The sequence below is a fragment of the Vidua macroura genome, chromosome 10, assembly GCF_024509145.1.
Source record: "Vidua macroura isolate BioBank_ID:100142 chromosome 10, ASM2450914v1, whole genome shotgun sequence".
NCBI lineage: Eukaryota > Metazoa > Chordata > Aves > Passeriformes > Viduidae > Vidua > Vidua macroura.
The window spans coordinates 20,451,116-20,472,944 of record NC_071580.1 but is presented as its reverse complement, the minus strand read 5'-3'; the positions used below and the strand labels follow the sequence as shown (position 1 = coordinate 20,472,944).

The following is a 21,829-nucleotide window of genomic DNA, read 5'->3' as shown; positions in this document are numbered from 1 at the left end:
GAGACACCCACACATTGACCCCCAAGTAGTGAATGTGGCCACCTCCAGACTCTGGTGACCAATGTAAGGGATGCTCACACCAGTCCTTAGCCCTGAACTGACCTCCCCACCTCCTCAGCTGGGCAGCAACCTGCTTTCAGGCACAGCCCTGGCATGGCCAACTCACTCGGATGTCATCTGGGCCACCAGCTGCAGGGAGGTGAAGCCAGCGGTCAGGAAGCTGTCCCGGTACTGGCTCATCTTCACAGCACTCAGCCAGTCATCTACTGAGGTAAAGGCAGTGAAGTCGGGGATGGAGCGGTCGAGGAGGGGCTGAGAAGGCCTGAAACAGGACACACCGCTGGTGACACGCCTGGCTGGCACCAAGGGGCTGCCCTGCCTGAACCCGGCCAGCACAGGGACACACTCCCCAGTCCACCCCCAGTATCCCTGTGCTCGCTCCAGCACACACCCATGGAAGGCCACGAGGAAAGCCTGTCCCACGGGAACACTGCCGTGCCAAGCAGTGCTTTGCAAGCTCGCACGTTGTATTCCAGCCGTGGGAGCCACAGGGATGAGGCGTCGGCAGAGCAGCCACCGCACCCAAATGGTCACACACCATAAAGAATCAATAGCAAAGAATTATTGCTGTTGCTCGGCTGAAAACTGCATGTTCTTTGTCTGACTGTCAGGCAGAGGGAAGACAAAGCCCCTCTGCCCCATCTAAGGATTTATGAATTCTCGAGCCGCTCGGGGAGCCTTTCCCCACGGCGTGGGATGGTGACAGGAGCATCCCCACGCCCAGCACTCACACAGCGGTGATGGTCGCCACAGTTTTGAGGCTTGCCGGGTTGCGGATCATTTTGTCGAGGGTGTTGACGATCTCGGTGAAGCGCGGGCGGGTGTTGCGGTCCTTCTGCCAGCAGTCCAGCATCAGCTGGTGCAGGGCGGCCGGGCAGTCCATGGGCGGCGGGAGCCGGTAGTCCTGCTCGATGGCGTTGATGACCTGAGGATGGATGAGGTCAGATGAGTGAGGGGGAAGTAGACAAAGGATGCGGGGAGCTCCCTGAGCTGCCTGTGCAGGTAGAGGGGCTGCAGGCAGCCGGGGAGGGACGGCCAGCCCGGCTGATCAGCAGCCAGGGAGCGGGAGGAGCCGGGTGCTCCCCAAGGTTAATCTCCGCTCTGATGCTCTGCGGCTGCAGTTCCTCCCAGCAGAGAGCTGCCACTCATTATCTCGGTGGATCTCGCCGGAGTACAGCAGTCACACTTCCAAAGCTCCTTCCCCGCTCGTAAACCCTCTGAACATTTTCAAAGGGCCTGCAGCTTGCTGAAGTCCAATTACCAGCCCACTGGCTTTTCTTTCCAATATCCCTCCTTGCATCCTCTCACTCACCAGCCTGTTTCATCTCCAAACTGAGTGCTCCTGAGGCTCCATAAAGGAGCAGAGATCCCTTCAGGCAGGGATTTCTTTTGGGAATGAGCACCCCCTGGCCCCCAGAGCTGTGTGGATGACCCCCAGTGCTTACATCTTGGTTGGACATGTCCCAGTAGGGCCTCTCTCCAAACGACATCACCTCCCACATGACGATGCCGTAGCTCCAGACGTCGCTGGCCGAGGTAAACTTGCGGTAGGCGATGGCCTCCGGCGCTGTCCACCTGACAGGGATCTTGCCCCCCTACAGAAAAAGGGACTTCAGCTAAGAAACGTCTCCCTAGGCAGAGGAGGCTGGATGCCCACAAGCCAGGGTTGTGGCCATCCCACAGAGCCCAAACCACGGGTCCCTGGGAACCCCACCAAGGAGCAGGCAGGTGGCACCTGATGGGATGAAGAGGCAGGAGCCAAAAACAACTGCATGAATGTATCTTGTACCTGCCTAAAATGGCTTAGCTGAACAAAACAAATGGGTTTATCCAAGGATTTACCCCACTAACTGACACCACCCCACTCCAGCTGCCCTGCAGGACCCAGCACATCAGTGGCCTGTCCCCAGGTCCCTTCCCAGGTAGTCGCCAGGTGACAAGCCTAAGCACAGCTGGGCTAGTGCTTGTCACAGGTGAGGAGCCACAGGCACCCCCATCCCTTGGCCTTCGATGGAAACCAGGTTTAACTAAAAGCATCCTCTACAGATTTATCTGGGCTCCCACAGCTGCCAGAAGGTCCTTCCAGCCCTACTGTTGGAGTAGAAGGCAAAAAGCAAAACGCCTTTAAAACCCAATGGAAAGCACTGGTGTAGGAAAGTGCCTTTGGCAGAGAGCTCCTCATTTCTCCCAAAGGCTCCAAATCAGGCTCAGCATCTCAAGCCACCCCGCCAAGCCAGGGCAGGTCCCAGGGCCAAAGGCCATGCCTAGGGCTCAGGGATGTGAGGAGGGGCAGCACACACAGAGGGATTGCTCCCTGGGAAAGCTCCATAAAATAACCACAAAAAAAGCCAAGGGATAAGGAAAACCACAGACAGGCACGGGAATTTTCTGGGGGCAGGACTGCACTGTGAATCGTTCAGCACAATCATTTTCCATAGCCTTTCCGAGGGCGCGTCAGCCGCTCTTGAAGGATGAATGGCAAAAAATTTGATTTGAATAACTACAAATGGAGAAATTAACTGCTAGGTTGTTTTTCCTGCCTTTTCCCCAGAGCAAAAAGCCTGCTGTGGGAGGCAGAGTGATGCAATCGCAGGCACAGCATCACTTCCCAGCTGCTGGGGAGATCTATTATGGCCTAAATTAAATAAAAACACAGATGAGATAATCTCTTTTTATCTCTGAAGGTGGGGAAAAGACTAATTCATGCCTCATCTCAGCAGCTACCGCTGGGGTCTTTGAAGGAAAAATAAAAGCCGGGTGTCTGCTCAAAGGCTGCTGCCTGCAGGAAGGGTCTGGGCAGGGAGCGGGGCAGGTCTGGGGGGAACAGGAACATCCCATTGAGCAGAGGAGGGACAGTGAGGGGCTGAAACTGAGCCAAAACATTGAGTCAGCCTTAAAGGCATGTCCCTGGCTTTCCCATTTTGGCAGCTGGAGCCAGCCCTGACACTTGGGCACAGCTCAGCAGCCCAAAGAACTGCTTTGGCAGGAGCTGGTGCAGCCTCGTGCCGGCACCCACCGCACACTCTTCTATTAATCCATTCGATGAGCAAGCTGCTCATCACTTTCCCCTCTGATCAACCTTAACACCTCTCAGGGGCTCACAAGTGGGACAATGGCCATGGTGGGGAGCTGGGGGTTCCCTGGGGTAGCCAGGAGCAGGGGGAGAAGAGAGCTGCCATTACCTACAAATGAGTTAATTAAAGAGGAGAAGGATGGCTGGGGAATGGCAGAGCTCCCGTTAGGCTTGTCTCTTTAATTTATGCTCGGAACAAGTTTCCAGCAGGAAAAAGCAGAGTAGACCTGGAGCACTGGGGGAAGGGGAGTTAAAACTCCCCTGGGGGAGGGAGCACCATTGCTATGCTGCCAGGAGTTGCTGTGATCTCCCTGCCTCCCCTTCCTGTCTCTCCAGAGATTCCTCTGTGCACCTTTCCTCCACAGAGGACAGGGAAGAGGCTTATCTGGAAAATGCAGAAGGCAAAACGGTGCTTAGGGAGGAGGGAGGTGGAAAACTTCTAAAAAGGAGGAAGAGAAAGGAGGGAAAAGAGGATAATTTGTGGAAACTACAGCCAGGACCTCTGGACCATGAGCCTATGTGGTGGAACACCCACAAGATACTCCCACCCATGGCAGACTGTACATCCAGCACCCTTCTCCCAGGTTCAGCAGGTACAGGGCACAGGGAATGCTGGGCAGGAGAACATCCTGCAGGAGGTACCTACCAAGGAGCTGGTGTAGGTGGGGTCAGACGTGTCGTCCTGCAGGTAGCGCGAGAGGCCGAAGTCAGACACTTTGCACACCAGGTTGCTGTTGACCAGGATGTTCCTGGCAGCCAGATCTCGATGCACATAATTCATCTCTGCCAGGTACTTCATGCCAGCAGCAATCCCTCTGAGCATTCCCACCAGCTGGATCACTGTGAACTGCCCATCGTTTTGCTGCGAGCAGAAAGAGCAGGCACTGGGGTGAGCATGCAGACCCCACAGTGGGACCAGGGCCACTCCCCCTGACCTCAGGAGGATGCTGCACCTCCCCAGAGGACTCCAGCTGCCCAGCCTGATTACAGAAGAGGTAAGCACCCCAAAAGACACATTTTGGAGATGTATGGCACACTCCAGCCAGCTCCCAAACAAAGCAAACAGGCTCGAATTTACAAACAGGACACCAACATCTCATTCCCTAATCCCACAGCCCACGTGGCCCCGCCTCATGGGGCGTCACGGCATCACTTCCCAGCTGCTGGGAGATCTATTACGGCCTAAATTACCCGCAGGAACGAGTCCAAGGCCCCGTTCTCCATGAACTCTGTGATGATCATGACCGGCCGGCTCTTGGTGACCACCCCTTCCAGGCGAATGATGTTGGGGTGGTCGAACTGGCCCATGATGCTGGCCTCGCTCAGGAAATCGCGGCGCTGCTTCTCCGAGTACCCGGCCTTGAGCGTCTTGATAGCCACGTAGATCTCCCGCTTGCCTGGCAACTTCAGGCGCCCTTTATACACCTCTCCAAACTCCCCTGCGAGCGCAAGATGGAAGCATTTAGGTTGGAAAAGACCTCCAACATCACTGAGTCCAACCTTTGATCAATCAACACCAGAGCTACCTCCTCCTCCTCCTCCACACTAAACATTGCAAAAAGCAAGGAGTCTTTGCCCAGCTGAGAAATGGCAGCCAATTTACACTTCAACAATGCTCTCCTCTACAAATCTGCCCACCTGTCCTCTTTAAAAGGGCCAGTGTCTGCTACTGGGGACATGTTTAGGTTTGCAACCTTCTCCAAGGTGACAGAGCCCAACATTGACACAGGCAGATGCTGCAGCCGCCTGTGCAAACCCCCACAAGGAGGATTTGCAGGGAAAGTGCATCCACATTTAAGGACTACCTCAAATATCAGGTGTCTGTATTGTTAATCTTGGCTGCCTTTCTGCACATCACTTATCTTGGGGTGGGAAATAATTGGGCTGTTTACATTGCTGCTCTCTGATTTAAAATAGAGGGAATGCAGGAGAGCTTTCACTTCACCAAAGCAAAATTTGCCTGAGGAGGAATCATATTTAAGCCATGTTTGTAGCCACTTTGCCTTGATGAGCAGCAAAGGCCAGGTGATACATTGCTGAACTTGATCCCAAACAAATTGACTCATGGCTTCCTCAAAGCTTCCCCTCCCCGGTTTCTCCCTTTCTCCTCTGAGGGTATGACAGAGTTATTTAAAAATGGCAATAAAACAGCACAGATCACACACACGCATGTGTGTGTATATACATATGTAGGGGAGCATGGCACAGACTACAGTGAAGTCGAGCTTTTCTTGTTATCTCATGGAAAATCCCAAGAGGCCCCATGGTCAGCCAGTGAATACATTCCTGGAGCCTTTCTCACCTCAGAGGAACTCTGAAAGCATGAAACAACCTCATGTCCACCCTAACCCACCACAAACCCAGGAAAGCCTGATATATTAAGGCTTCCTTGAGGCCTTCCAAGTGAAGGACCATGTGTGCTCCCCCACAAAGTTGCTCCAGGTGGGTGCACAGCCACACAGGAGCAGCGGGGGGGGGCAAGGAAGGATGGGGAGCAGGACACAGAGAGACCCACCTGCCCCAATGACTTCTTCAATCTTCACAAAGGACACATCGATCTCCTTGGCGAACTCTCGGACGGCTTCATTGGGATCCTCGTAGGTGAAGGGGTCGATGTAGATCTTCATCCCTGGAGACCCTTGTTACAGGGAAAGACAGGAAAAACAGCAAAAGGGAGAGAATTATGGAAACAGAGTTAATAGAATTGTCTGGGTTGGAAGGAGCTCGAAGTTTACTCCATACCATCCCTCATGAGCAGGGACACCTTCCACTAAACCACTTTGCTCCAAGCCACATCCAACCCAGCCTTGAACAATGCCAGGTACAGTGGTCTCTGGGCAGCCTGGAAAACCAAGAGCAGTTGTACCATGGCCAAGAGCTGGAGACCCTTCTGTCCTCACACTCTCCACTAAGTGGCTGCTATCACTGTACTCACCCACACCACTCCCACAGAGCCTTATCATTCCCTTTGGGCCACCAATTCACCCAACTCTCCCCTGCACCTCCTCCTCTCCCTCTCTGCCCTCCACTCTAACATTATCCTTCCTCTTTCTCCTCCATGGCAATGGGAGCATTTACAGACCTGAACTACAGTGTGGTGGCTTTACAGTGAAGGCTTTACGAGGCTCCACGCGTTAGTGAAGAAATACTTATTTACCCAAAAAGGCCTCTGATGGTTTTGTGGCAGCTACTAAATTGACAGAGTGCAGCAATTATAACCAACAACCGGTATGGATCCATGAAATACGGCTTGGCTGGACGCCGGGACACGCGTGCGGTCCCTCACCCGGGGCAATGTGTGGTCACAGGATCTGGCCACGCTGCAGGGACGTGCAGAAAGTGAGCTCTTGCCCTTTCCCAAGGGGGAAAAACCAAAAACAGGTCCCCAGACTTCCCAAAGGGGTTTGCAGATGTCACGTTTGGATGGCAGGGGCTTACAGAGCTGGCAAGGGCACGGTGGTGAGGCACCGTGAAGACAAAGGGCTCAGCTGGACACCAGTGTTGTAGTGCCACCCAAAAGGGACCTACAACAGGCTGTGGTGTCCCCCGGGGCAGATGGGGGGCAGTCAGCTTCCTGTGCCATTTCTCACCCAAAAAGAGGACTGTGGATGGCATAGCAACCCCTCAAGGTCATCTCTGCAGGAGACCAGGAGGGACATCACTGCCTGGTCCCCTCCCCAAGGTACTTCACCCTTATAGGGATTGAAATCCCTCAGTTACACTGTTCAGGACCTTTCATAGGCCATGATCCCATCACACCAGTGCTTCCCAGTGTCCCTCCAGAGCTGGCATACAGATGGATGCAGGGACCACAGCATCACCTCAGCACTAGGAATCTAAATCAGCTCCCAGCTGTGAAATAATTCAGGGGGACGCATGAAAGCCTCACAGTGGGCACTGCTGGTGCCAAAAAGCCACCAGGAGAGAGCTATGGGGGACCAAGGACTCAGGAAGGACCAGGGAGGAGCATCCTCACCCCCAAAAGGGGCCTTTGGGGCACAAGTTCTGCACCTCGGAGGCAGAGGAGGCTGCAATGAAGCCATCTGTGCATCTCCCAGTTCATAAATCCCTTTACAGCTCTGTCTCATACACTTTAACTGCCCCATAAATTCTTTTACAAGAGCAGCTGATGCTCCAGCCAGGATTACAAAGGGATTTACAGGATCGTAACGGAGACTAGCTCACGGATCAAAACATTGAAAGAATAGAGGAGAAAACAATGCCCAAGTTTCCTGTTCCCTGTCAACACAGGCTGGTTTTCAAACACCCTCTGATGTGTCCATAGGCTCAGTAATCACCAGGATGAGCTCCCCCCTCATCCTCATCCTATCCAAATGAGGAATTGGGCACCTAAACCCCCTCCTCATCTCTGCCAACATCAGCCCCTGGCTCATCATTCCCACACCAGCAAAAGCTGGGTGAAATTCCAGGTACTGGAGCACAGCACCAAATGCACCCATGGTGAGCCCATCTGCAAAGAGCTTTGTGCTCTTAAAATCAGCCCAAGAATCCTGAAAACTGGATTAGGCCATTTTTCACTACTGCAGACAAGGGCAAATCTTTTATCACTCTTCAAAAGTTGAAGCGCTCTGCACCACGACCCTGACTCCAGCGGCCAATTCCTTCTGGCATCACGTTTCCTTGGCAATAAATATCATGGGGACAGAGAAGAACACTTCCTGCTGAATTGCTGGTGCTTCAAAAGGGCACTTTTCCTATTTCCCCAATCTCAAAGCTCCCAGTAAAGCCATGGAAGGGATAAAGCACAAAAAATTACACTCCAAGAGACCCCATCGCACCCCAAAATCCACTTGGAACACTCTGCCAGCAGCCGGTGATCCCAGGGGGCTGCTGGAGGGATGGCAGAGCTGTGCTGGGAGGCTGTAATTGCTGTACCACTGAACACATGGTGATTTGTTCCAGAGGATGCTCTCATTTCTCCATTAGTTGCTCACCACAAATTTCCCACCTGTTTTGCTCCAGCCTCTGCATTGACAGAGTGCCCAGAGGCTCACTAACCTTGACAGGGTATTGCTGGCACCCTGGATTTCTGACGTCAGTCATCACAGCCCCCAGGTTTAGAAACACAGGACAGGCACATGCTTCAATTGCTTCCCTACCTAGGTTGAACATCCTGGATTTTGGGCTGCCTGGGGCCAGCTAGGGATGCATGTGTAGTAGGGAATGCTTCAAAAGGGGGAAAATGTGAAAAATCAGTCTGTCTGCAGCCTGATTTGAGTTTATCCATCAGGCATCAAATTAACCTTGCCCTGCCCCCCACAGTGCAGCAACATGGAGAAAAGAGGGAGGAAAAGCACAGGTCTGCCATCACCTAGTGATATTTGGAAAACAGTTTATTGTTTGCCAGGAGGTTCAGGGCCCCCCAAAGTACTGCCACGTTGGGAGGGTTCAGTATGATGCCAAGAGGGTCTAAAGAGATCCAGTGTGCTTTGCTCTCTTGGCTGGGCTCTCCTGCTTATCTCCACTCCCTCTTCAGCTCTCTCCAGCCCTCCTGTTCTCAGTCAGGCCGATTGCTCCATCCCCATTCCTCCCCTCTGCTCACCCATACTGCTCCCTGCCTTCCCCACCCATCCTTCCTCCATCCCTGCACCCCACACCTCTTTCCCCCAAGGAGGCACCCAGGACCAAGATGGTTCTTCCCACAAATAAATTGCATCAGGGAAGCAACTCTAGGAGAGCGTAAATGGGGTTTTCATCCCACAGTGATGGAGCATGGGACCAGTGGACACGAGGAAAATCCTGGTCCCCAAAGCTGCTGCTTTGCTGCTTTATTTTCATTTGCAGTGCTGGCTGCTGGAGGGGCACCAGAGCAGACATTACACACACAAATACACCAGGAATTAGTTCTGGTGCACAGCTCCACCAGCCGCAGAGGTCTCCTAGGAAAAGCTCAGGCTCTCCTAATTGTTTGCCAAGGGGATCAGCAGCCCAAAGCCAGTTAAACATTCCCAGTCACTGGCTGCACATCCTTCCCAGAGCAAGGTACAGAGAAAGCATCAGCCACACAGCCAGGACAGCAGTAATGGCAGCAACCCCAGCCATACTCCCAAAATCCAGAATCCTATAACAGATCAGCATCAACACAGATCCAGGCAGAGCCTGTGGCAGGAGATGGGGGCTCACCTTCCAAACACCACCTTTCTCCTTTCTTTCCTCCTTTGGGAGTCTTCACAGCATCCTCTCCCCATCCCTTGTCCCCTACATCCCCCCTGCCCCTGACATACCCCCAAATCCATCATCATTCCCCAGATCCCTCCTGGTACTCTTCTTTTCCACCCACAGTGCTGCACCACTGCAGCCCACCTTCCCCCACACCCTGACAGACACATGTGGACATCTCCACTGTGGTCCTGTCCATGTGCCACGGGGGGCTCCCACCACTCCACAGTCCCCCTCGGAGGGGAGGAGTGGGGCAATGGCGGGTGCAGGTTTGGGAGCGTCTCCCGTCTGCTTTTCCCACTTTCCCTGCTCACCTCTGCCGGTGCTGTAGTGCTGGAGTTTGTCGCTGTACACCGCCTCCTTGCTGTAGGCGCGCTTCCTGGGAGAACAGGGCAGAGAACAGCCACACTTCAGGCATCAGCAGCTGTGGTGGCCCCAAGCTGCTCCTCTGCCACCAACACTCCATGAGCAGTGGCATCATGCTGCTCCCTCTGGCCACATGGGCCCCCCATCCCACCCCTAATCTGCACCTTACCAGCTCCACCTTCCAGGGACACTGATCCCGCGGGGACCCACCTGCTGCAGACGATGGAAATGGCCACCAGGGAGACGATGAAGACCACCCCGGCCGCTGCGGACCCCGCGATCAGAGGCAGCTGCTCTCTCAGCTCTGACTTGTAATCGTCTGCGAGAGAAGAGGGACGGGGTCAATCCTCCCTGGCACGCTCATGGAGTGAGAGCAGCCTTTGGGAAGGGATCGCCTCTGATTCCAAGGGTGCAGCTCCCAAGGCGGTGGGACAAGGGGGATCCAGGCAGGGGGATCAGCTGAGGCAGGGGATGAGCCAGTGCCACGTTGCACTGGGTAGGACTGTCAGGCTTGGCTCACACACCTTTGGCTTAAAGACAGGGGAGAGAAGATTCTGGAAATAACATCAGACCAGTGTGCATGGGCCCAGTTTCCCAAAGAGATGAGGTTCACAAGGTGGCTTTGTCCATGGCTTTGGCATTTCCCTTTCCTCAATAAATTAATTTCTTGAGCAACCTGATCTACCAGAAAGTTTCTCTGCACATGGCAGGGGGTTGGAACAAGATGAGCTTTAGGGTCCCTTCCAACCCAAACCTTTTTGAGACTCTATGATTTAAATCTGTTGGCCGATTTGAGCAATTTTAACATGGAGTCTCACAGACACAAAATTCCTACAAGTTATAGGAAAGGAGGAGAACACCATTAACAACCAAGCCAGCAAGAGAATGCTGTGCCAAGACTTCACCCAGATCAGACATCAGAGAGTTCACACAAATGATATCAAAGTTCATACAATGGTGAACGTTGGGAGTGAAATTTATTTATAACAGTGAGGCTCAGGAGAACCTGGGAACCCTCGCCGCAGGTCCGCTTAATATCTCAACATTTGCAGAGCCATGGCACCCACAAGCATCCCTTCCCCACCAAGCATCCCTTGGAACCTCCTTTGTCTGCTCAGCCACTCCCTGCATCCTTCAGCAGCAGGCTGGGGTGAAAGCCAAGGAGGCACCAGAAGGACTGGATATGCCTGGGGGAACCCCCAAAAAGCTACTGGCACCCTCCATGTGTCTCCCCCATCAGTGGTGTGGGTACTCTCAACAGGCAGCATCCATCAGATCCCACATTCCTGGGGCTTCTGTAGCATTCCAGAAATATCCTCTCTCCAATTGCCCCATCGAGGTCTGCCCGGCTGTGCCAGCAGCCACATGCAAGGGTTAAAATAAAATTTATCCAAAAGAAAGCATTTAGCACTCTTTTATCTGTATTTCCTACTCTGCAGTTAATTACTGGCACCTAGATTTATCTCTTGCATGCTGCTTAAATCCTGAGAAATTCTCATCTAACAATCAATTATTATTTAATAAGCTACACAATCCATTCTTATTAAATTTCAATTAATTGCTTATTTGAGGCAGGATTTTTCTTCTCGCTTCTCTAATCCTGAATATTTGAGGCATTGGAGGGGGGTTTATTACCATTTCCTTCCCCTTTGGTCACCCAGCATGGTTTTCCTCTTCCCACCTCAGCTGGCACTCAACATGAATGCATGCTTGGGGTGACGGTGACCCGGTTTAGGAAAGAAGAAAAGCTTTAGGAAAGAAGAAAAGCTTTAGGAAAGACAGGCAGTGAGGCTGGGAGCCATGGATGTCACCTAAGCAGAGAAGGAACCACGCCAGCAGCAACAGGGAACGGGCTCTCAGCTGCCCTAGGGGTAGGAGGATGTAGTGGTTTTGGTTCACCAATTTAAGATTTCCCCAATTTTAAAATTTCTCTAAATTCACTAATTTCACTTCCGTAAATTTCCTCCCATTCCAAACCATGACAGAGGACCTGCTTCACTCACCAACTTTTGGATAACTCCTGAAGCTGGGATTAATGGAAAACATTCCCATGAGTTAGTAGCTTCTAAAGGAAGCCAGTGTTTGTGGGTGCAGGGAAGGCTGGGGCCAGAAGAAGCCATGAATGTCATGAGCTGACCCAACACCCCCCTTTGGCATGGGAGATCAGCTTTCAATGGGTCTGACCATCCCAGCTTTGTCCTGATGGCTCAGATGGACTCCAAGTATCCCAGAGTCCTTCCTCCAAGGGTCTACAACCCTCCTCCCACCCCATCACACCGTGCCCGACTCACAGCTGGTGCCAGGGGCTTCTGTCCCCACAGCTCAAGGCAGCAGAGACAGAAACAAATAGCGGGGGAAACCTGGAGCCAGGAGACTGAGGGCGGATCACTCCTCCCGCCGGCGGTTAATGAGACACCGCCATAAATCAGCCGGCTCCCGCCACGCTGCCTGCTGGGACAGAGGTGTGTGCAGACAAGCTCCTTTAATCCCATGAGAGCAGGAGGCTGGAGGCGCCGGCACGCCGCTGGCCGGCCGCACTCACCGTCGGTGAGGGTCTGGAAGCACATCTTGCCGCTGTACTTGCCGTAGCCGGCCACGGTGCGGGCGCGCACCTGCACCACGTAGACCATGCCGGGCCGCAGCCCCTCCAGCCGCGCCGTGTTCGTCTGGCTGCGCGCCATGGACGAGTTGTACTCGTTGTGGTCCTGCGGGCACCCCAGAGAGCCAGCGTCAGTGGGACAGGGACAGGGGACAGCGGGAGGACAGCGGGAATGCAGCCCAGCTGTCCCCGTTGAGGGCAGGATGGGGTTCGGCTGCAGGGGGATAAGGGAGAGGCTCTGCTTCTGCTTCAGAAGTGTCTCTGACCCAGAGCATCCCACAGGGAAAGGCTGGAAGAACTGGGCTTGTTCAGCCTGGAGAAGGCTTTGGGGTGACCTAATTGTGGCCTTCCAGTACCTGAAGGGAGCTACAAGAATGATAGGGATGGACTATTTATAAGGACCTGGAGTGACAGGACAAAGGGGAATGGCTTCCCACTGACAGAGAGTACATTTAGGTTGGATATTCAGAAGAGATTCTCCTTTTGAGGGTGGTGAGGCCCTGGCACAGGTTTCCCAGAGAAGCTGTGGCTGCCCCATCCCCGGAAGTGTCTAAAGCCAGGTTGGATGGGGCTTAGAGCAATCTGGTCTAGTGGAAGGTATCCCTGCCCTTGGCAGGGGGTGGAACAAGATGAGCTTCAAGGTCCCTTCAACCCAGGACATTCCATTCTATGATTTTATGAAACAGGACCCACAAGGAACTGGAGAGGCCCCTGCAGCATGTGCCCCCCAGGCAGCCCCCTGGTCCCACCAGAGCAGGGAGCATGGAGTAGCAGAGGGAAACAATAAGATCGTCCAGAGCAAAAAGAATTAATGAACAACAGATTCCGCCTCTTCAAATGATCGACATCCTTGTGCATTTCAGAAACATCCCACAGTTATGGAAACCTGGTGTTCCTGCCCACACCACAGGGGTTGGAACTGAATGATCTTAAAGATCTCTTTCAACTCAAACCGTTCTGGGATTCCACTAAACACTATAATGTGCCCTATGAGACCCTGCCCAAGCAGGTTCAAGGGCAGCTCTCTGCTGAGATCCCCAGCCCCTGCAGTCCTGCTCTGTTGCCACAGGTCCTTGGCCTATACCTTGCTGAAAATTCATGCATCTCCAGTGTCATTTTTTACCACGTTCCCCAGTGTCTTGCTGGTAAGAGGCCGCTGGTGAGATCATCTAATTATTCATACTTAGAGGAATTCATTAGAGCTGGCGAGACACAGGAGAGATGGAACAGCTTGGGCCGGGCACGGTTCATCGCAGGGGTTGGAAGCGTGTCCCCTGCAGGACAGGACAGCTGCCAGGGACAGGACCAGTGGTAGGCAGTGACTCAGGGCAGGGACAACCTCCATAACCTTCCCTGGTCCTCTCCAACCCCCTGCTGATGCTATCCCCATGATCCAGGTCCCTGCTCATCCTACCAAATACCAGAGCCAAGGCAGCCACGGCCACTGATGTGCTGGATGAATGCTGCCACGGGGAAGGAATGGCTCAGGTTGGACAGGGCTCTGAGCAACCCGATCTGGTGAGAGGTGTCCTATGGCAGGGGGTTGGAACTAGATGAGCTTTAAGGTCCTTTCCAACTCAAGCTGTTCTGTGATTCTGATTCAGTGATTTAGCATCTGCAGTCACAACTCACTCCCACCTTCTGGATGCAGCTCAGGCGACCTGGTGCCCATCCCACCTGACCATTCCCAGCAGAGCCTGTCTCAGAGCCCAGTGATGTTGCCCTTGCCCCCATGCCCCCAGCCCAGCCCCCACGGCAGGGCTCCCCCTGGGCTCACCGGGGCCGGCCTGGAGCCCACGGTGCTGCCGACGTCGGGCGTGCAGATGCGGCTCAGCTTCTCGTAGTAGCGGATCTCGTAGTCCAGGATGATGCCATTGGGCTGCTCAGGCTGGGGCCAGGACAGCGTGATGCTCCTCATGGTGGCACTCACCTGGTGCATGATGGGCACAGTGGAAGGGGCTGCCAGGGAAGCAGGGAGCGAGGGAAAATTAATGGAGAGGGCTAGGAAAAATGGCCTTGAGAGGGGGGAAAATCCCCACAGCATCCCAAATCTCCCATGCCTGTGGTTGGCTTCCCCATGGGACCAGCTCACTCATTAGCAGTGGGAAGACCGGCATCTCAGCAGCTTTACATGGAAGCAGAACAGCAAGTCACCGAGGGAATTCTGCTATTTAAACCAACTACTCCTTTTAATTAGGGGCTTGGAAATACTTGGTGTTCCTTCTCCCTGGGACTGCTTGCTCCAAGGATGTCTCCCATGGTGAGAGAAACACAGCAAAGCTCTCCCCAGCAGGGCAAACGAAGGTTTGGTGACAGGGTCCAGCTCTGTGTGACATCTTTTGCTGTAACAGCCTCTCTGGGGAGCCAGCACTCAGCACCCAGGGAGCTGTGCCACAACTGCCACCCCACATGCTCTCAGAAATGGGATGTGGGAGCAAAAATCTTCCCACCCTGAGGACAGTGACATGGAACCAGGGCAGGGACACCCCAGCCCAGCTTTGGCTCCAGAAAAGCTGCTGGGGCTGCTCTTAGGGGCTGTCAGGGGATGCTCATCCTCAGCACCCAAGTGTGCTTCTCCCAGGAAAACAGCAACACTGTCCTTCCACCATGGGCCACTAAATCAGTCAGGAGATCCTCTTCCAAATGCTTTGTGCCCTCCAAGCTATACTTATAAGTGGCAGAGCCAGCCAATACAGCCCTAATCCTGCACTTAATCCTATCAAAAGAAAGACATCCAAGTCTTTCCACACCCAAAGGGGCACTGGCATGTCCTGTCCACAGACTCAGCTCCCAGTCTAGCCATCTCTGCTCTCCTCCTCCTCATCACCATGCCTACAGTACAGGCAGTGCTGGCAAGGGAAAATGCCTCCCCTGTGTGAATCCAGGGAATAGCTGAACCCAGCACAACCAGCCTGGGGCACGGGATCATGCCATGGAGGGAATCTGGGGGTGGCAGGAGCCCTGTTTCTCATGGTTCCAATGGAAGACGTGGATAGTTCAGCACTGCCTTTGTTTATCCAGAATATTTAATCCTATATATATTTTTTTTTAATCTCTCCACATCTGCTCCAGGAAGATGCTCATGGGCTGAAATTAAACACTCAGATTGACTGCTGTTTTATTAACTCCCATTAGTTTGGATGGAGCCGGGAAAATGGTTGGAAAAACCCGCTGCAAAGCCAAAGAGATTTTAGAGGGAGAGCACCAATGCCCTGGACATCCCTGGTAAATTTCCATCAGGTGACTCCACAGCCCAGCATTTTCATGTTTGTAATCAGCCTTTGCATGACAAACACGGACCACTGGGGTACAGACAGACAGATGAGGGTCACCTGGCTGTTCCCAGCTCCCCATGGTGGGAGAAGAGCTAAGGAACACCCCAAAAATCCCCCCCAGGAAAAAAAAGGCCTGGAAACAAGAGGCAGGTTTGGCTGCACGTGGTTCAGCAGACAGCAATGCCAGCCAGGCACAAGTGTAGATTTGTATTCCCTGGAGCCAGGAGACTGAAATATTTACACTGGTTTACACTGAAATATTTACACTGAAATATTTACACTGAAATATTTACACCAGGTTTCTCCATTGTGCTATCCAGAGGGAGCAGGATGGCGAAGGCTGCCTGCCCTGGCACAAAGCAGGAATTCCCATTCCCTTTTTAAACCCAGAGCACGTGAGTTCCCATCCCCTCTGATCCTCAGTGCAGCCCAGGACCAGTTGCCCCCTTGCCATCTGCACACCCACTCCCCCAGCATCCCTGTTTGACCCAGAGCTGCTCATTTGGCTCCTGATGCCTGACTGGGGACAGGAAAGGGAGCAGAGGAGTCTGCAAAAGGAGACAAGAGGAAAATGATGGGAGAGGGATGTGCCAGAGGAGACAGAGCCTGGACTCAGCCCCAGGATGCTGCTCCCTCTGTGCTGTAACACAGTCAGACTGTGTTTCAAGGCTGGATTCACCCCATCTCCCTTCTCCCAACTGGGAAAATGGTGATGCCATTTCATCCCCAAGCAATCTAGAGGGGGATAAAAGCAGGTATCAGATAACCCTCCCACAAGCCAACTCTCACCCTGCCCAGGGCACAGACAACCATTCCCTATCCCCGTTCCTCTTCCCCCTCTTCTCCTGGCCTTTCTCCCCCCGCAGGGCTGGGGGCACCACAGCCATCACACACCCTCCCACGCCGGGAGCTTTTCCTTTAGGACACGGAGCCTGCAGCCGGCAGCGGGACAGCCAAACCCGCCGGCATCACCCGGCACTCACCGGCCTGGTTGGTGGTGATGTTGACGGAGACGTGCTGCTGCGGGAAGGGGCTCTTGTTGGACACGCCGTTGACCGCCTGGATCTCGAAGGTGTAGGGGGTGTGAGCCCACAGGTTGCTGATGAAGACGCGGGTGTCGGTGAGCCCCAGCTGGCGCGGCACGAAGTCCACGTTGTCGTCGCAGCGGGAGCAGGCGCGCCGGTCCGAGCGGCACTTCTTGCACACGATGTTGTAGGTGACGTCGTCCCGGCCACCCGTCTCCCGCGGCGGGTGCCACTCCAGGATGATGGACGTCTCGTTGACGATGGAGATGACGTTGCGGGGGCCGGATGGGACACCTGTGGGAAAGGAGAGGCGCTGAGACAGGTCCTTGCCCTCCCCTGGAGGCTCCAGCACAGAGGAGGACACCCCAGGGCGCTGCACTATTCATCACCTCCTCCCTGAGGAGGGGTTTGGTGTCCACAGCTTTGCTTAGCTCAGGGTCAGACTTCCCACACTGGCAACACCAACCACCCGCACTGCAAACAAGTCTCCCAGATGGAGATGACAACTCCCGTGCCACAAACCCACTTAAGCCTCCAAAAAAATTCCATGTGGAATGCACACAGATCCATCCATGATGTTGGACCCATTTTAATCCCACCAGGAGATGCTGAGATAACTGCACTGCTCACATGGAGAAGCAGATTATCCCAGAAAGAGAAAAAGCACTTAGCCAGCACCATGGAGAAGCAGAGAAGCAGCAGGAGAAGAGAGAGTCAGAAATGGAAAGTGGTTATTAAGGGTTCAATATCTCAAGTTGGAAACCCGGGAATTTCCCAGCATGGAGGAAAGCCAGCACCACTCCATGGTTTGCAAGCAGCTCCCATGTTGGACAAGAGATGAAAATTGCATTGATCAAAGCTGCCAGGAGCCATTGCAAATACTTCAGAGGATGGGAATTGAACACAAATCCAATTGCAAGTGCTGCCGGATCGGGGCTGCAGTCCGTTCAGGAGGAACCCAGGAGAGCAGCACTGAGGTACAAACACACGACTGCACAGACCCAGGGAAGGATTTGGGGTCAGCCAGGACGGCTCCACAGCCAAAACCACAAAATTCAGCTGCTTGGTTCTATTAAATAAGGGAAGCAAGGAATTCCTGATGCTGGCTGGGCTGGGGGTTGCACTTCCAAGAAAGAAAAAGGACTTTGCCATGATGCAGGGAGCAATAAAAATGATGGAGGACTTGACCTGCAAGGAAAGGTTAAGAGAGAGAAGCACACTCTGTCTTGGGGAAACACATCCCACAGGAGCCCTCTTCATGTGTGTTCCAGGGAACATCGTTAGGGCTGTGGATAAATCAGCCCTGTTAAGTGGCCAGGGATGGGCTGGACAGGGACAGATTCATCAGCACCATGGTGACATGGCTGGTGGGATGGAGAGGTCATTCTGCATGGAGACATTCTGGGAGCCTCTCTAAGCTGCTGCCGTGGATAATGCGGATGAAAGATTTTGTTCAAATGCCCAGAGAAATAACCGCCTTAAAAAAAAAAAATAAGCTAATAGAGTTCCATTCCCTTTAACCTTTTTCCTCTTTACGAGTAAAAGTGTCTGTCATGGAGCAGCCACCACCAGTGCAGCATCCTTGCTGGAAAGGGCTTTCCTGTACCTGAGGCACCACAGCACTGCCAGGCTGCCCCATGGTCAAGATGCCACAGAGTTACAGGAGGGTTGTAGGGGCCACAGCAGGGGCAGGAGCAGATTCCCCAGGGGAACAAGACTGCAGGACTCACAAAGGCTCAACGGAATCAACATAAGTATTACCCCCAAAAATCTGCAACCTGTCTCACAAGCCTTTATCCAAATCCTCCCTGCATACCTTAAGCAGTTAATACCTTTTCAAGAAAAAGGAAAAATACCCACATTTCTTCCCTTTCCCAGTAGCAAACTGCTGCCTCCCCAGATTCCTCTCACTTTAATTGCAGCCCCTTCCCTCCTCTGCAGGGGCCCAGGAACTGCAGGGATCACCCTTGGAAGGGTTCCAGTCCAGGGCACTGCCAGCAGCTCCACAATGTTATGTACTCCTCTGACACAGAGAAACTTTGTGGGTGAACAGATGGCACCTCAGATTGGAGCACTACAAAATCAAGCACTGACGAGAAGAAATAAAAATCAGCAGAGACGTTTTTCCTGTATTCTTATAGCACAGCACTGTTATAAATCAGTTATGCAACGAGGCATAATAAAGATGTGTAGATTATCTGTAGTTGTGCAACCTGCTGAATACTTGTATGAGAGCTCAGGTGATCCAGCAAAACACACAAATCCTTTCCTTGTTTCCTTGATGTGTGCTTTGGGCACTTCCCAGCATAGAGGGTCTGGAGCATCCGTGTGCTAAAGCTCCATGATAGGCTGGTTCAAGGGCCTGGAGTGTATCTGGTGGAGAGTTGAGGCCGAGTTTCCAGCAGGCTGAAGAACACAGCAGCTCTTTCCTCTCTCCTGGCCTCTTTTCCCACCAAAAGATGGGCTTGAGGACACTGCTGCCATGCCAGGCAGCTTGGGCAGGCAGCCGAGCAGCGACGCATCGCTGAATACCAATGCTTAATGCAGCCTTCCCCCTATTAAAAAATACTCCATCTGCAAGACTATGAACAAGACAGCCAGAGCAGATAACTTTAAATCCTAATTTATCCTGGGGACTATCTCCCTGCCATCACCGCCGCTGCCCGGGTGATGTATAAATTCCAGAGGCTGCCAGTAAGGTGGGATGTGGGGCCATCCCATCCCTCCGCCTTGCCCACCCAGCCGCGCTCTTGCTCCCATCCACAGTGGGACAGGGGGAGAAAATAAAGCAAACTCTGCATGGATTGAGACTGCTGCTGCCCCAGGAGGGAGGGGAGACCCTGCAGCCCCCAGGCCCAGCCCCGTACTCACTGGTGCAGGCGGCGGCCGGCGGGTCGAAGTCTGCCCGGTAGTAGCCGTTGCGGCAGGCGCAGACCGGCGAGGCCTCGGCGGTGGAGCGGCTGTTCGGGGGGCACGGCACGCACAGCCCCGCGCCCTGGCTGGCCTTGAACGTCCCTGCAGGGCAGGCTGCAAGAGAGAGCAGAGCAGTTGGGTCCTGAGCTGCTCCAGGACACAGGGGAAAGCAGGTCCTGTCCTTGGAATGGGGTGGAAAGGAAGGAGGGGAGACACAGAAAAACTTCAGATTTGTAAATGGGGTAGCACCTTCCCATGAATCTAGGATGGCCAGAATTTTCCATGTTGGCTATGGATTATTCCTCAAGCCACTAGACAAACACATGGCAACAATCTTTAGCCAGGCAGAGCAAGGGGTTACAGTAGCTGCTTTGCTCCCTACTGCTGGTACCCAGTCAGGGGGATGGCAGGGGCTGTGGGACCCCCGCCCCCAGCAGCACCCATGGGGAGATGGACAAGCAGGGGCAGGGCAGTGCTCCTCTTCTCCTGATCAGCCCCTCTCCACCACCCCCAACAGCCCAGCTCAGGTCCCACAGCTCTTTTTTCATGCAAAATTTAAATATGTAATGAAAAAGTCAGTGTGACGCCCATGACAGTGCGTTATGGGTCCATCCTGTTCATCCCCCGCAGCCTGGGGCTGGAGCTTCCCAGCCTCTGAGTTCATTCAAGCAGGAAATGGCATCTAATTCATAACGGAGAAGATGTTCCAGTTACAGTGAGGGTTTAATCAGCCACAGGGGAGGTTTCATTAATCAACCATCTCGCTGCTCTGTGGAGAGAGGGCGAGGATGGAATGACAGGGATGGGGTCCCTCATCTCTGCCCCACCCCACCCATCTTCAGCAATGGGCACTGATGAATGGATGCTCATCCATCCCTGACATCCAACAAAATCTGACGGAACCAAAGGCTGCAGAAGGGAATATCTGTAGTTTGGCACGTGCACCCAAAAGAACAGACTTCCATCCAGCGCAGGAGAGACTGTTCCTGGCCTCACACCAGGGTGGTCCCAGCCCTGTCTGGCTCCCAACCCTGCCCCTGTGGTGCCATCCCCCCCAAGGCACAGCTCTGCAGAGAAACACCCGACGTGTCTCATAAACACGGCGATGATTGAGATAATGGAAAGTGCCTCTTAGCCCCTGTCTGCTGCATCAGGATATGAGGCATCTCCTAGCAGCCATGAAGAGGAAATTAATAGGAGCAAGCAGGAGTAACCACTTTGATGCAATTTCCTTGGGAGATAGTGGACCATCTAATCTTTATTGGAGCCCTTTAACCTGTCATTCAAAACTCATGAAGGCCTCCTGCTCACACAGCCTTCCCAGATATTAACAGATGATAGAAAAGAATAAATCAAAACAATATTTTACAATTTTATTATTCAGAAGATTTCCACCCCCCCCACACCCAGCCTGAGGCACACAACTGGCTGCAATGAACTGTCTCTTTCCAGTGGCCCTGACAGCTGGGTGGGGATGTGACATTCCAAAGGAACCAGCCACCATCTCCTGCTGCCCTTCCTTTTCCCCATCAAAGGAGTCCTCCACATCCCACCACAGCCATCCCATGCATGTGGCATGTTAAGGAAGACTCGGGGCCATAATCCAGCACCTCATGTGGTGGGCAGTGAGACACACGGGGTCACCATGCAGTCCAGAGGGTTTGAGGAGACCTCCAGGATGCTCCACAGCAGAAGGCAGAGGGATGCAGACCCTTCCCCAATACACACACAGCCCTACTCCCATAACAGCACAAGGAGGCACAGAGTTACACAGACACACAGGGCAGGAGACAAAACCACAAATGGACACCAAGGCTTTGAGTGCATCCCCAGCTCCTCACCTCTCCCTTCCCACCACTGTCTCTCCACCGTGTCCCAGCAGCCTTGTGCTCCCACAGGAAGGGGGAGCATCCATGAGACATGCAAAGGGGGACCAGTGGGCTCTGGAGCTGGAGGATGTGTCAGAACACACCTGAAACATGCCAGATTCTTTAGAGGAGCAGGAAGGGGAGGGCAGTGGAACCAGGGAACAGCCGCCTGTATTTTGATGGAAGAGGATGGAGGAGGGAAGGAGGATGATGAGAGGATTGCAGTGCTATGAGCAAGCCTCAGTTTTAAGCTTGAGGGCATGTTGGTGGGTTGGTTGAAGAGGTTTGTTAATGTTTAATTACAATTAATCCGAGTGATGCTTTGTCAAAACACCTGAACATGGCACCCTGCACCCCAGTGTCCACCAGTTTCCGTTATCACTTCGCTTATCCACAAATTCCTGTAATCTGCAGGCACGTGGCTCTTAATTGCTATTATTACCAATTAGCTTTTCTCTCCTGTAATTACA

General features: G+C 53.4%; 1 protein-coding gene across 2 annotated transcripts in view; it reads right to left on the bottom strand.

Moving 5' to 3' along the window:
* The window catches only part of EPHB1 (EPH receptor B1), a 77,343-nt gene that overhangs the window by 10,204 nt on the left and 45,310 nt on the right, over window positions 1-21,829 (bottom strand). For both annotated transcript variants that reach the window (XR_008438555.1, XM_053986011.1), the window contains exons 4-15: window positions 19,450-19,605; window positions 16,537-16,872; window positions 14,056-14,237; window positions 12,222-12,384; window positions 9,890-9,998; window positions 9,628-9,692; window positions 5,649-5,771; window positions 4,325-4,572; window positions 3,780-3,995; window positions 1,506-1,655; window positions 792-985; window positions 167-322 (exon numbers count right to left, since the gene is read on the bottom strand). Coding sequence is in view for 1 of the 2 variants with exons in the window: in XM_053986011.1 (XP_053841986.1) it covers window positions 167-322; window positions 792-985; window positions 1,506-1,655; window positions 3,780-3,995; window positions 4,325-4,572; window positions 5,649-5,771; window positions 9,628-9,692; window positions 9,890-9,998; window positions 12,222-12,384; window positions 14,056-14,237; window positions 16,537-16,872; window positions 19,450-19,605 (2,098 nt within the window). In the remaining variant the exon portion in view is untranslated. The remainder of the gene's footprint in view (window positions 1-166; window positions 323-791; window positions 986-1,505; window positions 1,656-3,779; window positions 3,996-4,324; window positions 4,573-5,648; window positions 5,772-9,627; window positions 9,693-9,889; window positions 9,999-12,221; window positions 12,385-14,055; window positions 14,238-16,536; window positions 16,873-19,449; window positions 19,606-21,829) is intronic.